Source organism: Salvelinus alpinus, chromosome 11 (genome assembly GCF_045679555.1).
Source record: "Salvelinus alpinus chromosome 11, SLU_Salpinus.1, whole genome shotgun sequence".
NCBI classification, from domain to species: Eukaryota; Metazoa; Chordata; class Actinopteri; order Salmoniformes; family Salmonidae; genus Salvelinus; species Salvelinus alpinus.
In genome coordinates, this window is record NC_092096.1 from 34,881,107 (window position 1) to 34,902,689 (window position 21,583).

At 45.7% G+C, this 21,583-nt stretch overlaps 1 protein-coding gene across 3 annotated transcripts in view; it reads right to left on the reverse strand.

The window, feature by feature from the left end:
- LOC139534054 (plexin-C1-like) overlaps nucleotides 1-16,691 on the reverse strand; it is a 25,073-nt gene extending 8,382 nt beyond the window's left edge. Inside the window, exons 1-22 of one of the 3 annotated variants that reach the window (XM_071332722.1) lie at nucleotides 15,459-16,691; nucleotides 15,187-15,327; nucleotides 14,508-14,642; nucleotides 14,324-14,418; nucleotides 10,037-10,329; nucleotides 9,838-9,940; nucleotides 9,495-9,582; nucleotides 9,228-9,266; nucleotides 7,441-7,574; nucleotides 7,039-7,215; nucleotides 6,479-6,581; nucleotides 6,097-6,276; nucleotides 5,805-5,975; nucleotides 5,578-5,680; nucleotides 5,281-5,382; nucleotides 4,973-5,076; nucleotides 4,795-4,836; nucleotides 4,535-4,647; nucleotides 4,125-4,323; nucleotides 3,411-3,557; nucleotides 2,333-2,501; nucleotides 2,035-2,135 (exon numbers count right to left, since the gene is read on the reverse strand). In XM_071332722.1, the coding sequence (XP_071188823.1) occupies nucleotides 2,035-2,135; nucleotides 2,333-2,501; nucleotides 3,411-3,557; nucleotides 4,125-4,323; nucleotides 4,535-4,647; nucleotides 4,795-4,836; nucleotides 4,973-5,076; nucleotides 5,281-5,382; nucleotides 5,578-5,680; nucleotides 5,805-5,975; nucleotides 6,097-6,276; nucleotides 6,479-6,581; nucleotides 7,039-7,215; nucleotides 7,441-7,574; nucleotides 9,228-9,266; nucleotides 9,495-9,582; nucleotides 9,838-9,940; nucleotides 10,037-10,329; nucleotides 14,324-14,418; nucleotides 14,508-14,642; nucleotides 15,187-15,327; nucleotides 15,459-16,406 (3,687 nt within the window). In that variant the 5' untranslated portion in view covers nucleotides 16,407-16,691. Of the gene's footprint in view, nucleotides 1-2,034; nucleotides 2,136-2,332; nucleotides 2,502-3,410; nucleotides 3,558-4,124; nucleotides 4,324-4,534; nucleotides 4,660-4,794; nucleotides 4,837-4,972; nucleotides 5,077-5,280; nucleotides 5,383-5,577; nucleotides 5,681-5,804; nucleotides 5,976-6,096; nucleotides 6,277-6,478; nucleotides 6,582-7,038; nucleotides 7,216-7,440; nucleotides 7,575-9,227; nucleotides 9,267-9,494; nucleotides 9,583-9,837; nucleotides 9,941-10,036; nucleotides 10,330-14,323; nucleotides 14,419-14,507; nucleotides 14,643-15,186; nucleotides 15,328-15,458 lie in introns of all 3 variants that reach the window. The other 2 variants (XM_071332723.1, XM_071332720.1) reach the window with 2 other exon arrangements.
- Nucleotides 16,692-21,583: the final 4,892 nt, after the last annotated feature.

Here is a 21,583-nt window from a genome sequence, read left to right on the forward strand (position 1 = left end):
CACTTGGATAACTACAAAACAATAAACGATGTGAACAAACCTGAACTAGAGAACATAACGCACTAACAGGAACGAACACATACACGAACGAAACCGAAACAGTCCCGTGTGGTGCGACAGACACAGGAACAATCACCCACAAACAAACAGTGTGAACAACCTACCTTAATATGGTTCTCAATCAGAGGAAACGTAAAACACCTGTCCCTGATTGAGCACCATATCAGGCCAATAGACAATGAACCTAAACATAGAAACACATAACATAGAATGCCCACCCCAACTCACACCCTGACCATACTAAACAAATACAAAAACAAGGAAAACAGGTCAGGAACGTGACAACACTGCTCAAAAAAATAAAGGGAACACTAAAATAACACATCCTAGATTTGAATGAATGAAATATTCTTATTAAATACTTTTTTCTTTACATAGTTGAATGTGCTGACAACAAAATCACACAAAAATTATCAATGGAAATTAAATTTATCAACCCATGGAGGTCTGGATTTGGAGTCACACTCAAAATTAAAGTGGAAAACCACACTACAGGCTGATCCAACTTTGATGTAATGTCCTTAAAACAAGTCAAAATGAGGCTCAGTAGTGTGTGTGGCCTCCACGTGCCTGTATGACCTCCCTACAACGCCTGGGCATGCTCCTGATGAGGTGGCGGATGGTCTCCTGAGGGATCTCCTCCCAGACCTGGACTAAAGCATCCACCAACTCCTGGACAGTCTGTGGTGCAACGTGGCGTTGGTGGATGGAGCGAGACATGATGTCCCAGATGTGCTCAATTGGATTCAGGTCTGGGGAACGGGCCGGGCCAGTCCATAGCATCAATGCCTTCCTCTTGCAGGAACTGCTGACACACTCCAGCCACATGAGGTCTAGCATTGTCTTGCATTAGGAGGAACCCAGGGACAACCGCACCAGCATATGGTCTCACAAGGGGTCTGAGGATCTCATCTCGGTACAGGCAATGGCAGTCAGGCTACCTCTGGCGAGCACATGGGGGGCTGTGCGGCCCCCCAAAGAAATGCCACCCCACACCGTGACTGACCCACCGCCAAACCGGTCATGCTGGAGGATGTTGCAGGCAGCAGAACGTTCTCCACGGCGTCTCCAGACTCTGTCACGTCTGTCACATGTGCTCAGTGTGAACCTGCTTTCATCTGTGAAGAGCACAGGGCGCCAGTGGCGAATTTGCCAATCTTGGTGTTCTCTGGCAAATGCCAAACGTCCTGCACGGTGTTGGGCTGTAAGCACAACCCCCACCTGTGGACGTCGGGCCCTCATACCACCCTCATGGAGTCTGTTTCTGACCGTTTGAGCAGACACATGCACATTTGTGGCCTGCTGGAGGTCATTTTGCAGGGCTCTGGCAGTGCTCCTCCTGCTCCTCCTGCACAAAGGCGGAGGTAGCGGTCCTGCTGCTGGGTTGTTGCCCTCCTACGGCCTCCTCCACGTCTCCTGATGTACTGGCCTGTCTCCTGGTAGCGCCTCCATGCTCTGGACACCACCATGACAGACACAGCAAACCTTCTTGCCACAGCTCGCATTGATGTGCCATCCTGGATGAGCTGCACTACCTGAGCCACTTGTGTGGGTTGCAGACTCCGTCTCATGCTACCACTAGAGTGAAAGCACCGCCAGCATTCAAAAGTGACCAAAACATCAGCCAGGAAGCATAGGAACTGAGAAGTGGTCTGTGGTCACCACCTGCAGAACCACTCCTTTATTGGGGGTGTCTTGCTAATTGCCTATAATTTCCACCTGTTGTCTATTCCATTTGCACAACAGCATGTGAAATTTATTGTCAATCAGTGTTGCTTCCTAAGTGGACAGTTTGATTTCACAGAAGTGTGATTGACTTGGAGTTACATTGTGTTGTTTAAGTGTTCCCTTTATTTTTTTGAGCAGTGTATATATATTCTCTGTCCTAGATGGTGATTTGAGATATGGAGAGAAATATTGAACGTGAGATTAGGCTTATTTCCTGTATCAGGAATCTTGGTAGTGTTCTCTAACCTTGTAGTGCTTGAGTGTGTTGAGCATGGTCACTTCTCCTAGAACCTCTGAGCTGGCATCCACCTCCTTCAGTGGGACAAACCTTCCATCCTTCTCATACTCTGCAGAGTTCAAGAAACAGAGAGAGAGAGAAGTCATTCTAATGAACATTTGAAAGCCATTCCTTTACAAGAATGCATGATCGATCAAGATGTTTTCATTTGAGGTACACATGCTTTTAGAGTCATAATACTCGCTAGCACTCTTCCCTCTTGCATTCCCTCCTAATGTCTCGGACACATGAGGTACGGCAACTGACCGATGTGCATCTGTCGGAGAGGGGTGTTGTAGGGGAAGCCAAACTTGGTCTTGAAGGCCAGGAGGATCTTCTCCTTGACCTGCTCCACCGTGTCACAGTCCAGAGCACTGACCTCCAGAGGCTCACTGACCTCTCCGTCTGTTCCCACAGCAAACAGCACCTGTAGCCTCTGGGGTGGAGGGTGGAGGGCGGGGTCAGACAGACACACATACATCATGATGTAGGCTACTTACATGAGGTTTGGGTTAGAAAATTAAACGTGAGATAAGATCTATTCATCAGTGTGGCTAACCACTGAAGCTAACCTTCATTCCCACTATCTTTCTAGTTGGGTCTGGGAAACCACACAATTAGCTAAAGCTTTATAAAGCCACATGTCTGTGTATATCACTTGATGGACTTCATACAATAAAACCTATACACTACAGGGATAACATTTCTCTGGTATATGAAACCACTGAGCAACTGTCTCAGCAGGATTACCATATGGCTCAACCTATGCTTATAAAGACTAGAGTCTGGGTCCATTTTGGCTTTGATCCATTTACTTCTAGACTCGTTTCTTTCATTTAAAAGGGTTAACCTTTCGCTTCTGAAAGACAAACTGAGAAATGTGCGAAAGCGGAGGCCATATCTACGAATAGCTTCCTAAAACAGCAATAGTTTCCCCTGTCAACATCGCATGTGAGGATCCCTTTCAACCCATCTACTTTTGCCCCAGCATACTGAGATATGTTTTCTAACAGACCAGCTCCTCTAACCACAACCTTTCTGATAACAATCAAAACATAAAGGAGGAACTGCCAACTACCTCTCTCGCCACGCCCTAGATCCAGGAAGGGTGTGTTCGTGGCAGTGTGCTGTGTGTGTGTGTGTGTGTGTGTGTGTGTGTGTGTGTGTGTGTGTGTGTGTGTGTGTGTGTGTGTGTGTGTGTGTGTGTGTGTGTGTGTGTGTGTGTGTGTGTGTGTGTGTGTGTGTGTGTGTGTGTGTGGCAGTGTGCTGTGTATGTTTGTGTGGCAGTATGCCGTGTGTGTGTGTGTGTTTGTGTTTGTGTGTGTGTGTGTGTGTGTGTGTGTACCATTGGGCTGAAGTCCTGAGCCTGCCACAGTAACCAGTCTTCGTTAATTGTGTAAAGAGCCTTTTCTGTGACTGAGTCCACTGGGCCTTTAGACATCTGTTGGGTCAGAGCACAAACCAGCAGGAAAAGGTGCTGGCCCACGCTCTCCTGTTGGGACACAACACAACACACACACAGCTCAGTTAAACACACACAAACCGGTATTCACATGTACAATTAGGTATAACTCATTAACATGCACTCATGTGAAAAGTTACAAAAACACACTCATTTACATAGTCACTCAAACACACGTGGAAATGTATGAGAGAAAAAAAATGTACTGTGAGCTAACCATAATGACATGGAGGCTAATAAATACATACATTATGAATGAATAAGGCTTTGATAGAAGTAGCAAGAAAATAATAAATATAGACTGATATAGATAGACGGATGGACCCCGAGGAAGCCGTAGAGGCAAATGGACGGACGCCGAGGAAGCCGTAGAGGCAAACGGACGGACCCCGAGGAAGCTGTACGTAGAGGCAAACGGACGGACCCCGAGGAAGCACCCCGAGGAAGCCGTAGAGACAGACGGACTGACCCCGAGGAAGCCGTAGAGACAGACGGACTGACCCCTAGGAAGCCGTAGAGACAGACGGACTGACCCCGAGGAAGCCGTAGAGACAGACGGACTGACCCCTAGGAAGCCGTAGAGACAGACGGACTGACCCTGAGGAAGCCGTAGAGACAGATGGACATCCAGTTGGTGAGCAGCTTCTCTACGATGGACTCGGTGCGTCGCAGCATGAGTTTGGGCTGGGAGTTACTGGGCTGCTCCATCAGAGCCCTGAGTAGTTCCTCCATCACCTGGGTCAGGTAGGGCAGGTCACCGTGGAGGGACACGGTCAGCAGGGAGGCCACCGCACACCTTGTAGGACACAACATACATCCGACTTATGACATCTCTATTACCTGCTATACACACCAACCTGCTCATCTATAATGACTTAAATGACACCTAAACCATTTCTACTGTACTATATACAGTACCTTAACCTTATCTGTCGTATATCCTATACCCAAACCAGCTAAGTGACACTTGGCCTAAATTGTGTCCTGTCCTGTCCTCACTGACTCACTTCTCCTTGACGTTGAAGTTCTTCTGCTCCTCCAGAGCCTGGACGAAGGAGGTGAGGAACACCTGATCCCGGATCAGTCTGGACAGAGCCTGACAGCTCTTGTCTGGCTGCACCTTCACCACGTCCTGACCACAGGACAGATGTTAGCTACTTATGGAAATCTATTACATCCTCTGTTTCCCTTCCAGTCATTGATCAAGTCATGTTATGGCAATCAGACGAGCAATCAGATTTCACATACGGTTCAAATCAAATCTCACCTGGCCAATGTCTTTGATACAGGAGGTCATCACAGGTCCACCCTAATAGAAACAATAGGACAAACTATGAACATTAAAACACAACCTATCTGTCCATTTAATACAACATGTCTTATTTTAAAGCAGACTGTATTAGGTATACTGCATTGACTCTGTTCTGTGTTCTGCTCCTACGTACGTCAGGGAAGAAGATCCTGGAAGCAAAGTGCTTGTAGTCCAAGAAAGGGATGGCTCCAACGTTCTCAATTAAATCACACTTTTCCGTCTGCATATCCACAAATCCTAGAGAACAGAAGGGTAAGTAAAGGGGTTTATTTGTGGTGTAACTGTACCGTATGAACCCTATGTGTGAATTGCATGTGGGTAGTAGTCATGGGCCTTTACTCTGTTAAATCCATTTTATGAGGCCAATTTGGTGCATCATTGAGTATGAGTGTGTGTGTGCCTGTCTGCGTGCGATTTAAGAATATAAATCAAATCAATGACCTTGTCTGATGTCATTTCTGATGTCACGCTCCAGCAGTTCCAGCTGCTTGTTCATTTGTGCCGCCATTTTCCTCTGTTTATTGTAGGAATACCACACCGCACCTGGTCAGGACAGGACAAGAGCTTTATTCACACACACACACACACACCACCATACCTAAACCTATTCAACCAAACCAGGTCAGACCTAATTTCAGAACCCAGAACCAAATCTTGTGTGCCAGCTACTTGATTGGACATTTACAGTCTGTCATGAGACACCAAGTCAAAACAAAGTTGATGAAGGTGAATACTTACCCACAATGACCAACATGATGATGGGTATAAGCACAAGGATGATTAGCAGTGAAGGTGCAGCTTGTTTTGGTAAAAGTGTTTTGGTGAAGTTACCAACTCTTATCTGAAAAACAAACACATCATAATGCATGTTGACTGTAAAATACTATTTCCAAGGACAGTTCTGATTCGGAGTATCCAAGAGCAACTAACAACATTTTTTGGATTTATCTGAATAAGAGGTTTACCCTCAGTGAATGGATGTTTAAGTTGGGAGTGTTCTTTATCTCACAGATGACAGAGTCAGTCTCGTTGCTTGTCTCGATGGTGTCCATGACACACTCTACATCCTGGTTCTCCTCCTGAACACCAAACACTAAGATCTCTTCTGTGGTGATGTTCAACTTGTCAGCCCTTTTCTGAAATAAAAATAGAAATGGAATGTGAGTGTATGAATGAATGAGAAAGATAGAGAGAGAGAGAGTGTGCTACCAAAGTACATATGTGTGTGTATCCGTGCCTCCATGCATGTGTGTATACCTCAATGGTGACACGCAGGTCATTTCCTGTCTTGATTGCGGTGTAGCTGGTGAATTCTGGGTCGGGATGGTAGGTGAGCTGTGATGAGCACGCCAGTGTCTGATTGGCCACTCTCAGAGAGACAGTGGAGGTGACTGCCTGGTTAATGTGTTCAAAGAGAGGTGTGTGGTACCACAGAGTCTAAAAACACCAACAACATGAATTAGAATACCTCAGATATTGAGGCCCCCATGACTGAGTTCTGTGTTGTGTGAAGGTGAACGTTTGGGGAGGTGTGGCAGTGTGCATGTTCATATTAGGTTACTGACTGGTTACGTAAGAGTGGGTGAAGACTTGACGCTTAGTCAAGAAATCAATTAAATCAGTCTGTTAAGACGCCTACCTCAGAGCTGTAGTTGGTATGGATGGTCTGAGGGGCGTGGTCATGAACAACCCCCTCCACAAACTCCAGATGGAACCCTTGGACCTTGATCTTCCTCTTCCCACTGCAGGACACATACGAAATCAACCAATCAGAGGAGGGTTGTTGGTCACACCTAGCGTGCTGATGGGTATTGTAGTCATGTCCCATCAGCATTATTTAAATAAGCCAGAGAAAGAAAAAAAAGTTGTAACACAAAACAAAGCATTTCACAGAATAAATTAAGTAAAACTATTTAACCAAACATGAAGAATCTGCTTTAGAGAGCTACCAAAAGCAAAAAGGGAAGCCAGTGCTGAGCAGCTGAGAGAAAGAGGGAAATGAAACATCTATTAAAACACTGTTGTATGAAGCATCTTCTGGGAAGCGGCCCACTTTCTTTCCCCGGTAGACAACACCATGGCCAGTAGCCATATGTGGAAACGAGTTACTGACATGTTTCTTAACCACTGTATAGCTTGTGTGTGTATATATAACAATTCTGATCATATGTGCGTACCTAAGTGTGTGTGTGTTTTTACCTAGCCCAGGTAGTGCTTGGTATTAGCCCAGTGCAGGACGGTAAGGACCCATAGGTGACAGTGGCCTTGCCCAGACAGCGACCGTCTGGCAGCACGACACACACACTGACAGAACCTTTGTCTCCACCGGGGATGTGGAACGTCAGACTGGACCCAGTGTGGTTCCACACTGGAGACCTGACCAGGTGATACACACACTACACAGGTTAGATACACACTTTACCAAAACACCGTGATAAGGCATTGGGTTTTCATGAATGAAGTGAGAACCAGTGAAAAAACCATCTAAATCATTGTTTAAAAGCATTGATTTAAATAATCCACGTTTTATTTATCTCAAAAAATGATGTTTGCGTCATTAGAAAACAAATCATATTCAACCGATTGTCCACTTTGACTCACTCCTTGAGACTGCAGTGCATGTGCCCTTGGATGCGAACCTTGGTCACATGATCCAGGTTCTCTCCATTCATCAAGGCATGGTTTCTCCCATGGAAGGACAGAACACTGGGCTTTATGGAAAAGATCACTGGCTCCTAACAAACACAAAAAATATTTCTGATAAAGACAAGTGAAACTAAATACGTGTTTGTGGCCGCAGGCTTGCTCTTTAGTTTTGGTAAATAATGATGAGTGACAAAGTTAGAGGCATACATTTCATACCCCCCAAAAATGCTAACCTCCCCTTTTATTGTAATGGTGAGAGGTTAGCATGTCTTGGGTGTATGATATTTGTGCATCTGTAACTTTCTCACTCATCATTCTTCACGATTCATTCAGGACTATCAGTAATCACAGTAGCATCCACAATAATGTAGACGTGTTCAGAAACATTCTGTTCTTATTTACAATAAAAGTGACTCCAAAATTACACAATACATTATTTACCATTAATTTCAATTGGGCAAAAAAAATATCTGAAACTTAACCAAAACAAACAGCAAATATGGGACCAAAATACTAAACTTTTGACAACTTTAATACACATGTGAATTTGTCCCAATACTTTTGGTCCCCTAAAATGGTGGGACTATGTACAAAAAGTGCTGTAATTTCTAAATGGTTCACCCGATATGGATGAAAATACCCTCAAATTAAAGCTGACAGCCTGCACTTTAACTTCATAGTCATTGTATCATTTCAAATCCAAGTGCTGAGCCAAAACAACAAATGTGTCACTGTCCCAATACTTTTGGAGCTCACTGTATGTAATTATGATGGATGGTTTGAAATCTACTACTACTGCCCTGGGGCACAGTCATGTGATCAATGATCCCCACTGTAAGAGGTATGATGACTTGACTCAGAGACAAAGGCTCTATTCTCAAACATCTTCTTACTATATAGAACCTTTTTGATCCATCTGGTTGAGATAAAATCTCTATTTTACGAGTGATCTAAATGTAGGATGCGAATCTACAAAAGATGCCCAGATCTATGAATATTGCTCTGTCTAACTGAATATAGTATCTTGGCATTGGTAGACATCCATTTGTCTCTTCATTTTGTCCTCAATCTTAGCTTTCGAGAGCGAGAGTGTGAGAGAGAGAGAGAGAGGTTTGATAAGGCCAAAGGAACTTTATGACACTTTAACAAACACCAAACCCTATAAGGAACAAACACTTCCTTCCCCACCAAACACACACAGCTATATTCATCACATCTAATTCAAGTATCCACATTTCATTCAGACTGTGAGGAGCATGATAACAAATGGATGCATGTATGTATGTATGTATGTATGTATGTATGTATGTATGTATGTATGTATGTATGTATGTATGTATGTATGTATGTATGTATGTATGTATGTATGTATGTATGTATGTATGTACAGTAAGTAGCTTACAACACACGTATGAACACATATTTTATTTTGTTTTGGTAGTGTATGGGTTGTAGTGACCATATACAAGAAAGCTTTGTCCTTGTCACATAACAGATGTCCTAAGCTATTTGATAGGTACTTTGCATGAAATGACTGTGCCGGCAATGTCACCGTGAAAATCTCAGACCACTTCAAGTCCACTCTGTGTCACATGCAGACACACACGCACACTCGCGCACAAAAAAAACCACATACAAACTTAGTTCCCTGTTCTGAGATCAAACTTCCTTATAAGGGACATAAGATCCACTGAGAGATTCTGATGAGGAGGAAAAGGCTGTGATCAGCAGGATGGACTTACAGAGTAGTTCATTCCTGACTGGCTGAGTCTGCACACGTCCTGGGGAAGGAAGTGAGAGAGGGTTGATGAACAAGATACAGGAACACACATGGGTGAAGAAGTTGCGAGATGAACTCCCTCAAAGAAGAAGGTGTGTGTGTGTGTGTGTGTGTGTGTGTGTGTGTGTGTGTGTGTGTGTGTGTGTGTGTGTGTGTGTGTGTGTGTGTGTGTGTGTGTGTGTGTGTGTGTGTGTGTGTGTGTGTGTGTGTGTGTGTGTGTGTCTCATACCTGTATGGGGTCTGAGTTGGCAGACCTGGGGGTCCAGGAGCAGGCCTCATTACTCCAGCTACATCCAGCTGTCATGCACTGAGAACACCTGAGAGACACAGAGATAGGAATAAGAATACTACAGTTTAATCATAAACATGTGTACCATCTGTTACTCAAGCAAAATGTGTACTAACAGATCTACAACATACAGAAAGGCAAGTGTGTAACACAATCTGCCCAACATATAATTTAAAAGATGTCATTATAGTAAATACTGAAGTAGGTCTAAACAAGTAGGTTGAAACATAGCCATATCAAGGTGCTGAGGAGTAGCATGACAGATCTGGGATTTCTGACTGACAGGGCAGAGGTAGGTGGTCCAGTGATGTCTGAACAGTTAGCGAGCATCAGTTTCTCAGTAAGGGCCTGCTTCCCCACTCTTATCTTCACTGTGGCATTCAACCCTATGTGGAAGAACACAGGGAAACAATCTCTAAGCAAGATGCTCCGTTTTCTGAGAAATGAGAAATCTACCGGAGAGTTAGAAGGTGAAAGGTTACCTCCAGCAGGAAGCTGGTCGCTGGAGAACAGGCAGGAGCATCGCGGAAAAGCTGGAGCGGGGCTTGTCCTCTTACACAGATCACCTCTTTGAGGTGAAGAAGTATTGAAGAAGTTGCAGGTAAAGGTGAGACTTCCTGTCCCATTCACAGTCAGGTGGACCTTGACAGTGAGTGTGATCTCCTCTCCACTGCTGCTCTTCTCCATCTGGTAAGAGACCATGTTCTGTTGTTGGGAGTCCTCAGAGATGGAGATCCAGGCTGAAGCCTGAAGGCAGTCATCCTGAAACGAACATCTAGAACACATCACAGAGGGGTGAGGATGAGCAGGTTTAGGGTGACACAGATAAACAGGACAAGTTTGGAGTCATTTAGAAATGTCATTGTTTTTTGAAAGAAAAACATATTTTTTGTCCATTAAAATAACATAAAATTGATCAGAAATACAGTGTAGACATTGTTCATGTCGTAAATGATTATTGTAGCTGGAAAAGGCTGTTTTTTAAAACAAAAAACACCAGTCTCAATGTCAACAGTGAAGAGGCTACTCCGGGATGCTGGCCTTCTAGGCAGAGTTGCAAAGAAAAAGCCATATCTCAGACTGGCCAATAAAAATAAAAGATTAAGATGGGCATAAGAACACAGACACTGGACAGAGGAACTCTTCCTAGAAGGCCAGCATCCCGGAGTCACCTCTTCACTGCTGACGTTGAGACTGATGTTTTGTGGGTACTATTTAAGGAAGCTGCCAGTTGAGGACTTGTGAGGCACCTGTTTCTCAAACTAGACACTCTAACATGCCTCCCAATCCTCTTTCTATTCTGGTTAGAGCCAGTTTGCGCTGTTCTGTGAAGGGGGTAGTACACAGCGTTGTACGAGATCTTCAGTTTCTTGTCAATTTCTCACATGGAATAGCTTTAATTTCTCAGAACAAGAATAGACTGACGAGTTTCAGAAGAAAGTCCTTTGTTTCTGGCTATTTTGAGCCTGTAATCGAACCCACAAATGCTGTAGCTCCAGATACTCAACTAGTCTAAAGAAGGCCAGTTTTATTGCTTCTTTAATCAGAATAACAGTTTTCAGCTGTGCTAACATAATTGCAAAAGGGTTTTCTAATGATCAATTAGCCTTTTAAAATTATAAACTTGGATTAGCTAACACAACGTGCAATTGGAATACAGGAGGGATGGTTGCTGATACGCCTATGTAGATATTCCATTTTAAAGAATCCGCCGTTTCCATCTACATTAGTCATTTATAACATTAACAATGTCTACACTGTATTTCTGATCAATTTCATGTTATTTTACTGGACAAAAAAAAAAATCTTTCAAAAACAAGGACATTTCCTTATATGGTTCTCAATCAGAGACAGGTGTTTGACGTTTTCCTCTGATTGAGAACCATATATAGGTTGGCTGTTCACACTGTTTGTTTGTGGGTGATTGTCTTCCGTGTCTGTGTCTGCGCACCACACGGGATTGTTTCGGTTGTTCGTTCGTTTGATGTAGTCTGTTCCTGTTCGTGAGTTCTTTCGTGTAGTTATGTAAGTTCCATGTTCAGGTCTGTCTACTTCGTTTTTATTATTTTGTAATTTTCCAAGTGTTTTTTCGTGTTCGTCTTCGTCTTTAAATAAATTTCATTATGTCATCACACCTCGCTGCATATTAGTCCTCCGATCCTTCTCTCCTCTCCTCGTCCGAGGAGGAGGAAGATCTAGACACCCGTTACAGAATCACCCACCAACCTAGGACCAAGCGGCGGGGGAGAGCTCAACAGCGAAACCAGGACTCGTGGACTTGGGAGCAGATATTGAATGGAGAAGGACCCTGGGCTAAGGCAGGAGAGAATCGCCGATCTCAGGAGGAGAGGGAGGCAGCTAAAGCCCAGGAGCGGTGGTTTAAGGAGGCAGCAAGGAGACGTGGCTGGAAGCCCGAAAAGCCCGCGAGTACTACCCAAAAATTTCTTGGGGGGGGGGCTAAGAGGTAGTGGGCCAAGGGCAGGTAGGAGACCTGCGCCCACTTCCCAGGCTAACCGTGGAGAGCGGGAGTACGGGCAGACACCGTGTTACGCAGTAGAGCGCATGGTGTCTCCTGTACGTGTTCATAGCCCGGTGCGGGTTATTCCACCTCCCCGCACTGGTAGGGCTAGATTGGGCATTGAGCCAGGTGCCATGAAGCCGGCTCAACGCGTCTGGTCTCCAGTGCGTCTCCTCGGGCCGGCTTACATGGCACCAGCCTTACGCATGGTGTCCCCGGTTCGCCTACATAGCCCGGTGCGGGTTATTCCACCTCCCCGCACTGGGCGGGCGACGGGGACCATTCAACCAGGTAAGGTTGGGCAGGCTCGGTGCTCAAGGGAGCCAGTACGCTTGCACGGTCCGGTATTTCCGGCGCCACCTCCCCGCCCCAGCCCAATACCACCAGTGCCGGTACCACGCACCAGGCACAGAATACGCTTTGAGAGTCCAGTGTGCCCTGTCCCTGCTCCCCGCACTAGCATTAAGGTGTGTGTCCTTAGCCCGGTGCCTCCAGTTCCGGCACCACGCACCAGGTCTACAGTGCGCCTTATCCGGCCAGAGCCATCCGTCTCCCCAGCGCCATCTGAGCCATCCGTCTCCCCAGCGCCATCTGAGCCATCCGTCTCTCCAGCGCCATCTGAGCCATCCGTCTCTCCAGCGCCGTCTGAGCCATCCGTCTCCCCAGCGCCGTCTGAGCCATCCGTCTGCCCAGTGCCGTCTGAGCCATCGGTCTGTCCCGAGCCATTAGAGCCGCCCGTCTGTCCCGAGCCGTCAGAGCCGATCGTCAGTCAGGATCTGCCAGAGCCGCCAACCAGACAGGATCTGCCAGAGCCGCCAACCAGACAGGATCTGCCAGAGCCGCCAACCAGACAGGATCTGCCAGAGCCGCCAACCAGACAGGATCTGCCAGAGCTGCCAGTGAGCCATGAGCTGCCAGAGCCGCCAGTGAGCCATGAGCGTCCAGAACCGCCAGCGAGCCATGAGCGTCCAGAGCCGCCAGCCAGCCATGAGCGTCCAGAGCCGCCAGCCAGCCATGAGCGTCCAGAGCCGCCAGCCAGCCATGAGCGTCCAGAGCCGTCAGCCAGCCATGAGCGTCCAGAGCCGTCAGCCAGCCATGAGCGTCCAGAGCCGTCAGCCAGCCATGAGCGTCCAGAGCCGTCAGCCAACCAGGATCCGCCAGTCATTCTGGTGTTGCCCCCCATTCTGGTGTTGCCCCTCATCCTGGTGATGCCCCTTAATTTAGGTGGGGTTATTTGGAGGGTGGTCATTGTGAGGGGGATAAAGAAGCGGGGATTTATTATGGTGGGATGGGAACCACGCCCAGAGCCTGAGCCGCCACCGTGGACAGATGCCCACCCAGACCCTCCCCTAGACTTTTGGTGGTGCGTCCGGAGTTCGCACCTTAAGGGGGGGGGTTCTGTCACGTTCCTGACCTGTTTTATGTTATTTTTGTATGTGTTTAGTTGGTCAGGGCGTGAGTTGGGGTGGGCATTCTATGTTTTGTGTTTCTATGTTTAGGTCACTTGTAATTAGCCTTATATGGTTCTCAATCAGAGACAGGTGTTTGACGTTTTCCTCTGATTGAGAACCATATATAGGTTGGCTGTTCACACTGTTTGTTTGTGGGTGATTGTCTTCCGTGTCTGTGTCTGCGCACCACACGGGATTGTTTCGGTTGTTCGTTCGTTTGATGTAGTCTGTTCCTGTTCGTGAGTTCTTTCGTGTAGTTATGTAAGTTCCATGTTCAGGTCTGTCTACTTCGTTTTTATTATTTTGTAATTTTCCAAGTGTTTTTTCGTGTTCGTCTTCGTCTTTAAATAAATTTCATTATGTCATCACACCTCGCTGCATATTGGTCCTCCGATCCTTCTCTCCTCTCCTCGTCCGAGGAGGAGGAAGATCTAGACACCCGTTACAATTTCTAAGTGACCCCAAACTTTTGAACGGTAGTGTATATTCACAGGAAGTTTCATCTATAGTGCCACGTTTATTTTAAGAAGCTGTGGGTGATAGAGGAAATGCCCTTTGTTCTACCACTCAGATTTTTTTTAAATCAAGATCAAATGGTATGAAAAAACCTGGACCGAGGTATGTCATTAACACAGACAAACCAACTGTCCTCACTGAATTACATTGAAATGACTGCCACTGTTTATCTTCACAACAAGAATTAAAAAGTACATTTTAGAAAAGAAAATATGTGACATAATAAAGAAATCTCTATATAGTGTAAGTTGTAGAAGTGTGTAGTTGTGGTTCTTGTGACTGACCTTGACTCACACCAGCCACAGAAGGGGTCCTGAGCAGACCAACAGTCCTTCAGACTCTTGTGTTCACTGCACTGAGCCACGGGCACACGTACCATCTACAACAAACACACAATATTATGTCCTGGGTCCTATTTCAGAATGGTTGTATTGTATAATATTTATCTCTGTGTACAGTGGAACTTACCTGGTTCCTCAGTGCCATGTACACATGTTTGCGGTCCACTGGATCCAGGTGCATCTTGGGAAACACACGGCGGTCGTCATCTGACTTGTAGAGCACTCTGGGACAGGCAGGTTTGTAGGCCTTGTCTACAGCAAGCTGACATGGGACAGAGAGTGACACATTAATAACATCTCTCTGTAGATTGACACATAACACTAACAAACCACAATACATAACATGGCCCTAGGAAATCACCTATACTGCAGTTGTAAATATCAGTTGACCGCACACATTTCTCTCTGTCAACAAGAGTATGAATTTGATGATGATGATACATGATAGACTAACAATCACTGATGTGTAGTGGTGACCAAACCCCTGTCTGGTTTGTTAGAGTGTACTGCATGGCTGTGATATTTCTGTTAGAAACATTCATGGGATTTGGCTGGATTATTAAAGCTTTCCAGGGACAACACTGCATAAAGGAGACTATTGTGCCTAATAAAGTTACTGTGGGGTTTCTCCAGGCTAATTTAGACCTCAAATTCCCTCATGTGAGCCACGTTTGGTAAAAAAATGCTGTAATTCTGTTGTATGGGTATCTGTGTTCAAGGGAGAAATAATGACATGAGAAGGGTGTTATGAGGCCAGTGTGTGTGTGTGTGTGTGTTAAGAGTTCTCATAACTGTGTTCCACAGACCTTGATGAGTTGTCCGTCTCCTGTCCCGATGAAGAACACCAGCCAGGAGTTGTGTCTCACTGCCAACACTGATGTCATGGAGCTGTATTTAAACACCACTGCCTCTGGCTGCAGGTCCGAGGTGGTACCTTTATGCGATGACTGAAACAGCATACATATCAGTGTTAAAGACAATCTTAACACATTTGCTAAGAAATTAGGGTAGCGATAATGATAGTGTCTTTGCTATGGTGTTGGTTATAAACCATACATAAAATCATCATCTCACCAACCTCTACACAGCTTTTATAGCAGAAGTCTGGGTCATTGTTTTTGAGTTGAGGCCTTGTAGAGCTGATGTTATAGATGGCCAGCATGGTGTTGATGGGGTCGCTTGTGTTACCAGCCGTGAACACACCTGCCCAGAGCACCTGCCCATGGAGACCACCAGATCCTGGAATTACAGAGGAAGACAGGAGCCGCTGGCGCTCCGTGTTTCCACAGCATTTGAGTGTCGCACCTTTGAGGGACGTCAAAGTATTTTCTTTATTGTTCTCGCTCTTGAACAAAATAAGTTGAACTTGACGCCCTTGGGGAACGTTCGAGAACACGTAGATGTGTGAATTACTCTGAAAGCCGTCCACAAACTGAAACTTCTCCTTTTGTCTGGCGTCAATATACGGAGTCACTCTCTCATCTGTATCAGAAAAGATTCCCCCATGCTGTCCTTCTAGTGTATTCCGTAGGGCAATCAACTGACCTGAATTCGCACACGCTTTACGCACACGGCTCTGCAAACTTCCAGTCATAATGTAGGAGTTCGTCCCGACATCAACAATAAAGCCAATGGTTGAATCTCCAGGGTCCAATGAACCCACTTCAATATTCTCCGAATGCACAGATTTCGAGATTTCGTTGAGATCCAGTATTTCACAGTAACCGCATTTTGTGGTTCCACAGATGATCAAGGTCTTGTTTTTGATGAATGGCAGTAAAATGTTCACCTTAAATGGATGTGATTCTTGGTTAGGATAAACTACATTCGGATTATCCCTCTTCATAACGTTGGTAAAATTATGGTTCAGCTGGTAGAGTCGGTCATCCGTAATGACGTATACCGAGCGGTCACTAATGGCAAAGTCGCGGACGTCTCCATCAAATGTGTAATTCTCCTGACCCCGACCCCAGTCCACACAGGCGAGGAGAACCCCCCAGAAAACAGCCTTCATCTCGTATGTCATGTAGTCAGTCAAGCCTGAGAGAGTGCATGGTAAACTCCGGTCTGCGCCTCTGATGCCACTGTCATACTGTGCCGAAGGCCAATAAAAGGGATTCCGTAAATGCGCACAGTGGATGGATGCTGCAACTATGTGTTAACTTTAGGTCATTCAATTTAGTATCGGCGGTTATGTACTGAGATTGACTTCCGTGTTTAACTCTCTACTGTGATGTTGAAATTAACGTTAGTTCCCTACCTTTCAATCTCAGCAGAGGGTGTATCAGTAACATCGTTGTTTGAATGTTTCCAAAACGTCTCCAAACGCGCATTTGTGGTATTGCCTATATTGCCTATTCAAATGCCAGTGTCAACATCACCATCAGCTATATGATTATTGAGATTTAAATACTTTGATTCAATAATGAAATACGTAACCGAGAGTGAATATCTCACACATTACTTTGATGTCCTCATGATCCCAAGGGGGCACTTTTTGTTCGGTCCTACACTGCATTCTGGTGGTGAAAGTGTTACATTACTAGACAAAATACTACCCTAAAGACTGGCATGCAGTGGTGTAAAGTACTTAAGTAAAAATACAACTGAAGTCGTTTTTTGGGGTATCTGTACTTTATTTATGTTTGACAACTTTTACTCAACTACATTCCTAAAGAAAATAGTTTTTATTCCATACATTTTCCCTGACACTCAAAAGTACTGGTTAAATTTGAAATGCTTAGCAGGACAGGAGAATTGTCAAATTCACACACTTATCAAGAGACAGCCCAGCCTCACATTCAATTCGCGCATATATGTACAAAATGTATTTCAGCAGATTTCGTGCGGTTTTGTGCATTTTTGGGGTGGTTCAATTCGTTTGAAAATACACTAATTTCTGTGCTACTTAATTCGTGCGAAAAGACACGAATTTACATTTAAGTCATTTAGCAGACGCTCTTATCCAGAGCGACTTACAAATTGGAAAGTTCATACATATTCATCCATATTCATCCTGGTCCCCCCGTGGGGAATGAACCCACAACCCTGGCGTTGCAAGCGCCATGCTCTACCAACTGAGCCACACATGGCAGCCTTGCCATTGTCCATCAATAACAAAACTTTTTTTTTTCGTATAACATTTGGGGAAACGTATGCAGTCATTATAGTCTTACATTTTGTTGGCCAACCAAAATTACCAAAACGTTAACCCCTAATAAGGCTAGGGTGGCTGAGTGTAAATACATGGCTCTGAGTGTAAGCACCTTTTCACTAGAAACGTTCTTGTCTTCAAATTACCGTCAGTGCGAAATAGCTAGAAAGCTTTCGTATTTCCACTTGGCTGCACCTACAGTTACGATAACGATAAATCAAGTGCAATACCTGCGTCGACCTGTGTCGAGCAGCAAAACACCGGAAAGCTTCTAGCCTACCGGAAAGTTACAAGAACAAGAATAGTTACCTCATCCGGTCATGTGACACTCTGGATGCCCCCTAAAAGCAATTTCAACCGTTTTGAAAAATGACGCCTGGTAACCCCAAAAAAATACCAGGTGCACGAAAAGTTTGGACTTAGAATATTTTTTGAAAACCTCCATAAATCACTCAGGCCAGCACCCATTGATTTGTGGCGGTAGTATAGTGCTCCCAGAGCGGGTATGGAAGTCTGGATCCCCCGTAAAAGCATTTAAGGCTCTGTGTCTTTAAGCACCATACTTTTTCACTCCATCCTTGCTGTGTGTGTGTGTGTGTGTGTGAGAGCTTTTCTTTGACATCTGTTTAGAGAAATGACTGATTTACAGTTCATGAGGGTTGACCGATTCACACATTTAAAGTTTTGGAAAGATCTGACTTTTTTAAACCTTCGAAACAGCACCTATGACCCCATTTTAAGGCACTTCCGGTTGGCACAGGAAGCTATAAGTAAATACATATCCGGATCGGGGTATGCTTTTACAGAAGTCTATACGTTAAGAACTGACTGATTTACACAGGGTTGAATGCACTATATATCACAAACTGCTGGTTGGGTATGGCAAACACTTTTAGGGTGATTTTATCACTTCCGGTTGCTCCAGGAAGCTTAGAATCAACACAGGTAGACCTCATAGTGGCTTGATGGATTGTCATTGAAGACAGGTTCATAAGACATTCATAACCCACATAGGCTTCAGGTTGAATTTAGGGGTGCAGGCAATGTGTTCCTATGGGGTGAGATGTCATTGTAAACTGTTTGATGTAAACACCTTCTTTTAACTGTTAAGGGTTAATGCCACACGGTCAAGGTTAGGCTTGCACAGAGACCTTAGGAACATTCCTGAGGTCAAATTGTGCTTCTAAACCTTAACGGCTCTCCCTCTGTCTCCCAGAAGCAAAAGACTTGAAATGTAGGTCAAGGGTCATCTTCTTGTCACTGTCGCTGCGCTCAGACCGAGCAAGCTACGGTCAAGCGGGGCATCTCGTTGAACTCGGCACGGCCTGGAGACTATGGTGATGTCATTTTTAGTGGTGATTTCAGAATGCTATTTTGGTGGTTTTTCACTGTTTAAACATATTGCAAATGCACGTTACATTTGCAATATGATTCAACAGTGAAAAACATCACATCATATTGCAAATGTAACGTTACATTTGCAATAGGATTCAATGGGCATGTACCATTACGAATTTGGCATTCTCTTAAATACTGCAGAAATGCAAAATTGACTGGCCTGATGACCTCGGGGTGGCCGGGCAGTGATAGTGGTTCCTCTCCATCGCTCGTTGTGTTAAATTTCATCATGTCGATTTTGGTGATGGTACCTCACTGTTGAAACAAATTGCAAATGCACAAAAGTCAACTAGCAAGTCAGTGTCCATCAGTCAATTAGATATTTTCAGACACCAAACTGATACCATCTGACTCCAAACTCACTTTTTCCAACTCGTTTAGAAGCCAACTATCACATATTTCAGAGCAGGCCCAAAATTCACAGCGCCTTCCATTTAAACCATAATAAAACAAATAATACGTAGTTATGTTCTAGCTGCGGGTCCAGTTCTCACATTATGTTTAGCCCTATGTGAGGCGACCTCGAATCCCAAGATTCGGCTCGATAGGTCATTCGATGTCCGAGCAAAACCTTAATTGGTGCTGAAATTCCACTTTTTTCCATGCCTTGCTATGGGGTCCTTGAATGAGCTATCGGACATAAATGTCGGGGTCCGTCTCTATGGGCCGAGCCGGTTTCAATGCACCTAGTCTTGCAACTCTGGGACTTTTCTAAATGTCGCCATTTTCGTAATGCTCGTAATAATTGTGTAGTTTAGAGTAATTATCGAGGTTATCGAGGTTACCTAGCCAGTTATCGAGGTTACCTAGCCAGCTACACTTTCAAACAAAGTCAACAACGCAGCCACTGCTAGCTAGCCTACTTCACCAGCCAGCAGTACTGTATCATTTTAGTCAATAAGATTTTTTTGCAACGTAAGCTTAACTTTCTGAACATTCGAGACGTGTAGTCCACTTGTCATTCCAATCTCCTTTGCATTAGCGTAGCCTCTTCTGTAGCCTGTCAACTATGTGTCTGTCTATCCCTCTTCTCTCCTCTCTGCACAGACCATACAAACGCTTCACACCGCGTGGCCGCTGCCACTCTAACCTGGTGGTCCCAGCGCGCACGACCCACGTGGAGTTCCAGGTCTCCGGCAGTCTCTGGAACTGCCGATCTGCGGCCAACAAGGCAGAGTTCATCTCAGCCTATGCTTCCCTCCAGTCCCTCGACTTCTTGGCACTGACGGAAACATGGATTACCACAGATAACACTGCTACTCCTACTGCTCTCTCCTCGTCTGCCCACGTGTTCTCGCACACCCCGAGAGCTTCTGGTCAGCGGGGTGGTGGCACTGGGATCCTCATCTCTCCCAAGTGGATATTCTCTCTTTCTCCCCTGACCCATCTGTCTATCGCCTCCTTTGAAATCCATGCTGTCACAGTTACCAGCCCTTTCAAGCTTAACATCCTTATAATTTATCGCCCTCCAGGTTCCCTTGGAGAGTTCATCAATGAGCTTGACGCCTTGATAAGTTCCTTTCCTGAGGATGGCTCACCTCTCACAGTTCTGGGTGACTTTAACCTCCCCACGTCTACCTTTGACTCATTCCTCTCTGCCTCCTTCTTTCCACTCCTCTCCTCTTTTGACCTCACCCTCTCACCTTCCCCCCCTACTCACAAGGCAGGCAATACGCTTGACCTCATCTTTACTAGATGCTGTTCTTCCACTAATCTCATTGCAACTCCCCTCCAAGTCTCCGACCACTACCTTGTATCCTTTTCCCTCTCGCTCTCATCCAACACTTCCCACACTGCCCCTACTCGGATGGTATCGCGCCGTCCCAACCTTCGCTCTCTCTCCCCCGCTACTCTCTCCTCTTCCATCCTATCATCTCTTCCCTCTGCTCAAACCTTCTCCAACCTATCTCCTGATTCTGCCTCCTCAACCCTCCTCTCCTCCCTTTCTGCATCCTTTGACTCTCTATGTCCCCTATCCTCCAGGCCGGCTCGGTCCTCCCCTCCTGCTCCGTGGCCCGACGACTCATTGCGAGCTCACAGAACAGGGCTCCGGGCAGCCGAGCGGAAATGGAGGAAAACTCGCCTCCCTGCGGACCTGGCATCCTTTCACTCCCTCCTCTCTACATTCTCCTCTTCTGTCTCTGCTGCTAAAGCCACTTTCTACCACTCTAAATTCCAAGCATCTGCCTCTAACCCTAGGAAGCTCTTTGCCACCTTCTCCTCCCTCCTGAATCCTCCTCCCCCTCCCCCCCTCCTCCCTCTCTGCGGATGACTTCGTCAACCATTTTGAAAAGAAGGTCGACGACATCCGATCCTCGTTTGCTAAGTCAAACGACACCGCTGGTTCTGCTCACACTGCCCTACCCTGTGCTTTGACCTCTTTCTACCCTCTCTCTCCAGATGAAATCCTGCGTCTTGTGACGGCTGGCCGCCCAACAACCTGCCCACTTGACCCTATCCCCTCCTCTCTTCTCCAGACCATTTCCGGAGACCTTCTCCCTTACCTCACCTCGCTCATCAACTCATCCTTGACCGCTGGCTACGTCCCTTCCGTCTTCAAGAGAGCGAGAGTTGCACCCCTTCTGAAAAAACCTACACTCGATCCCTCCGATGTCAACAACTACAGACCAGTATCCCTTCTTTCTTTTCTC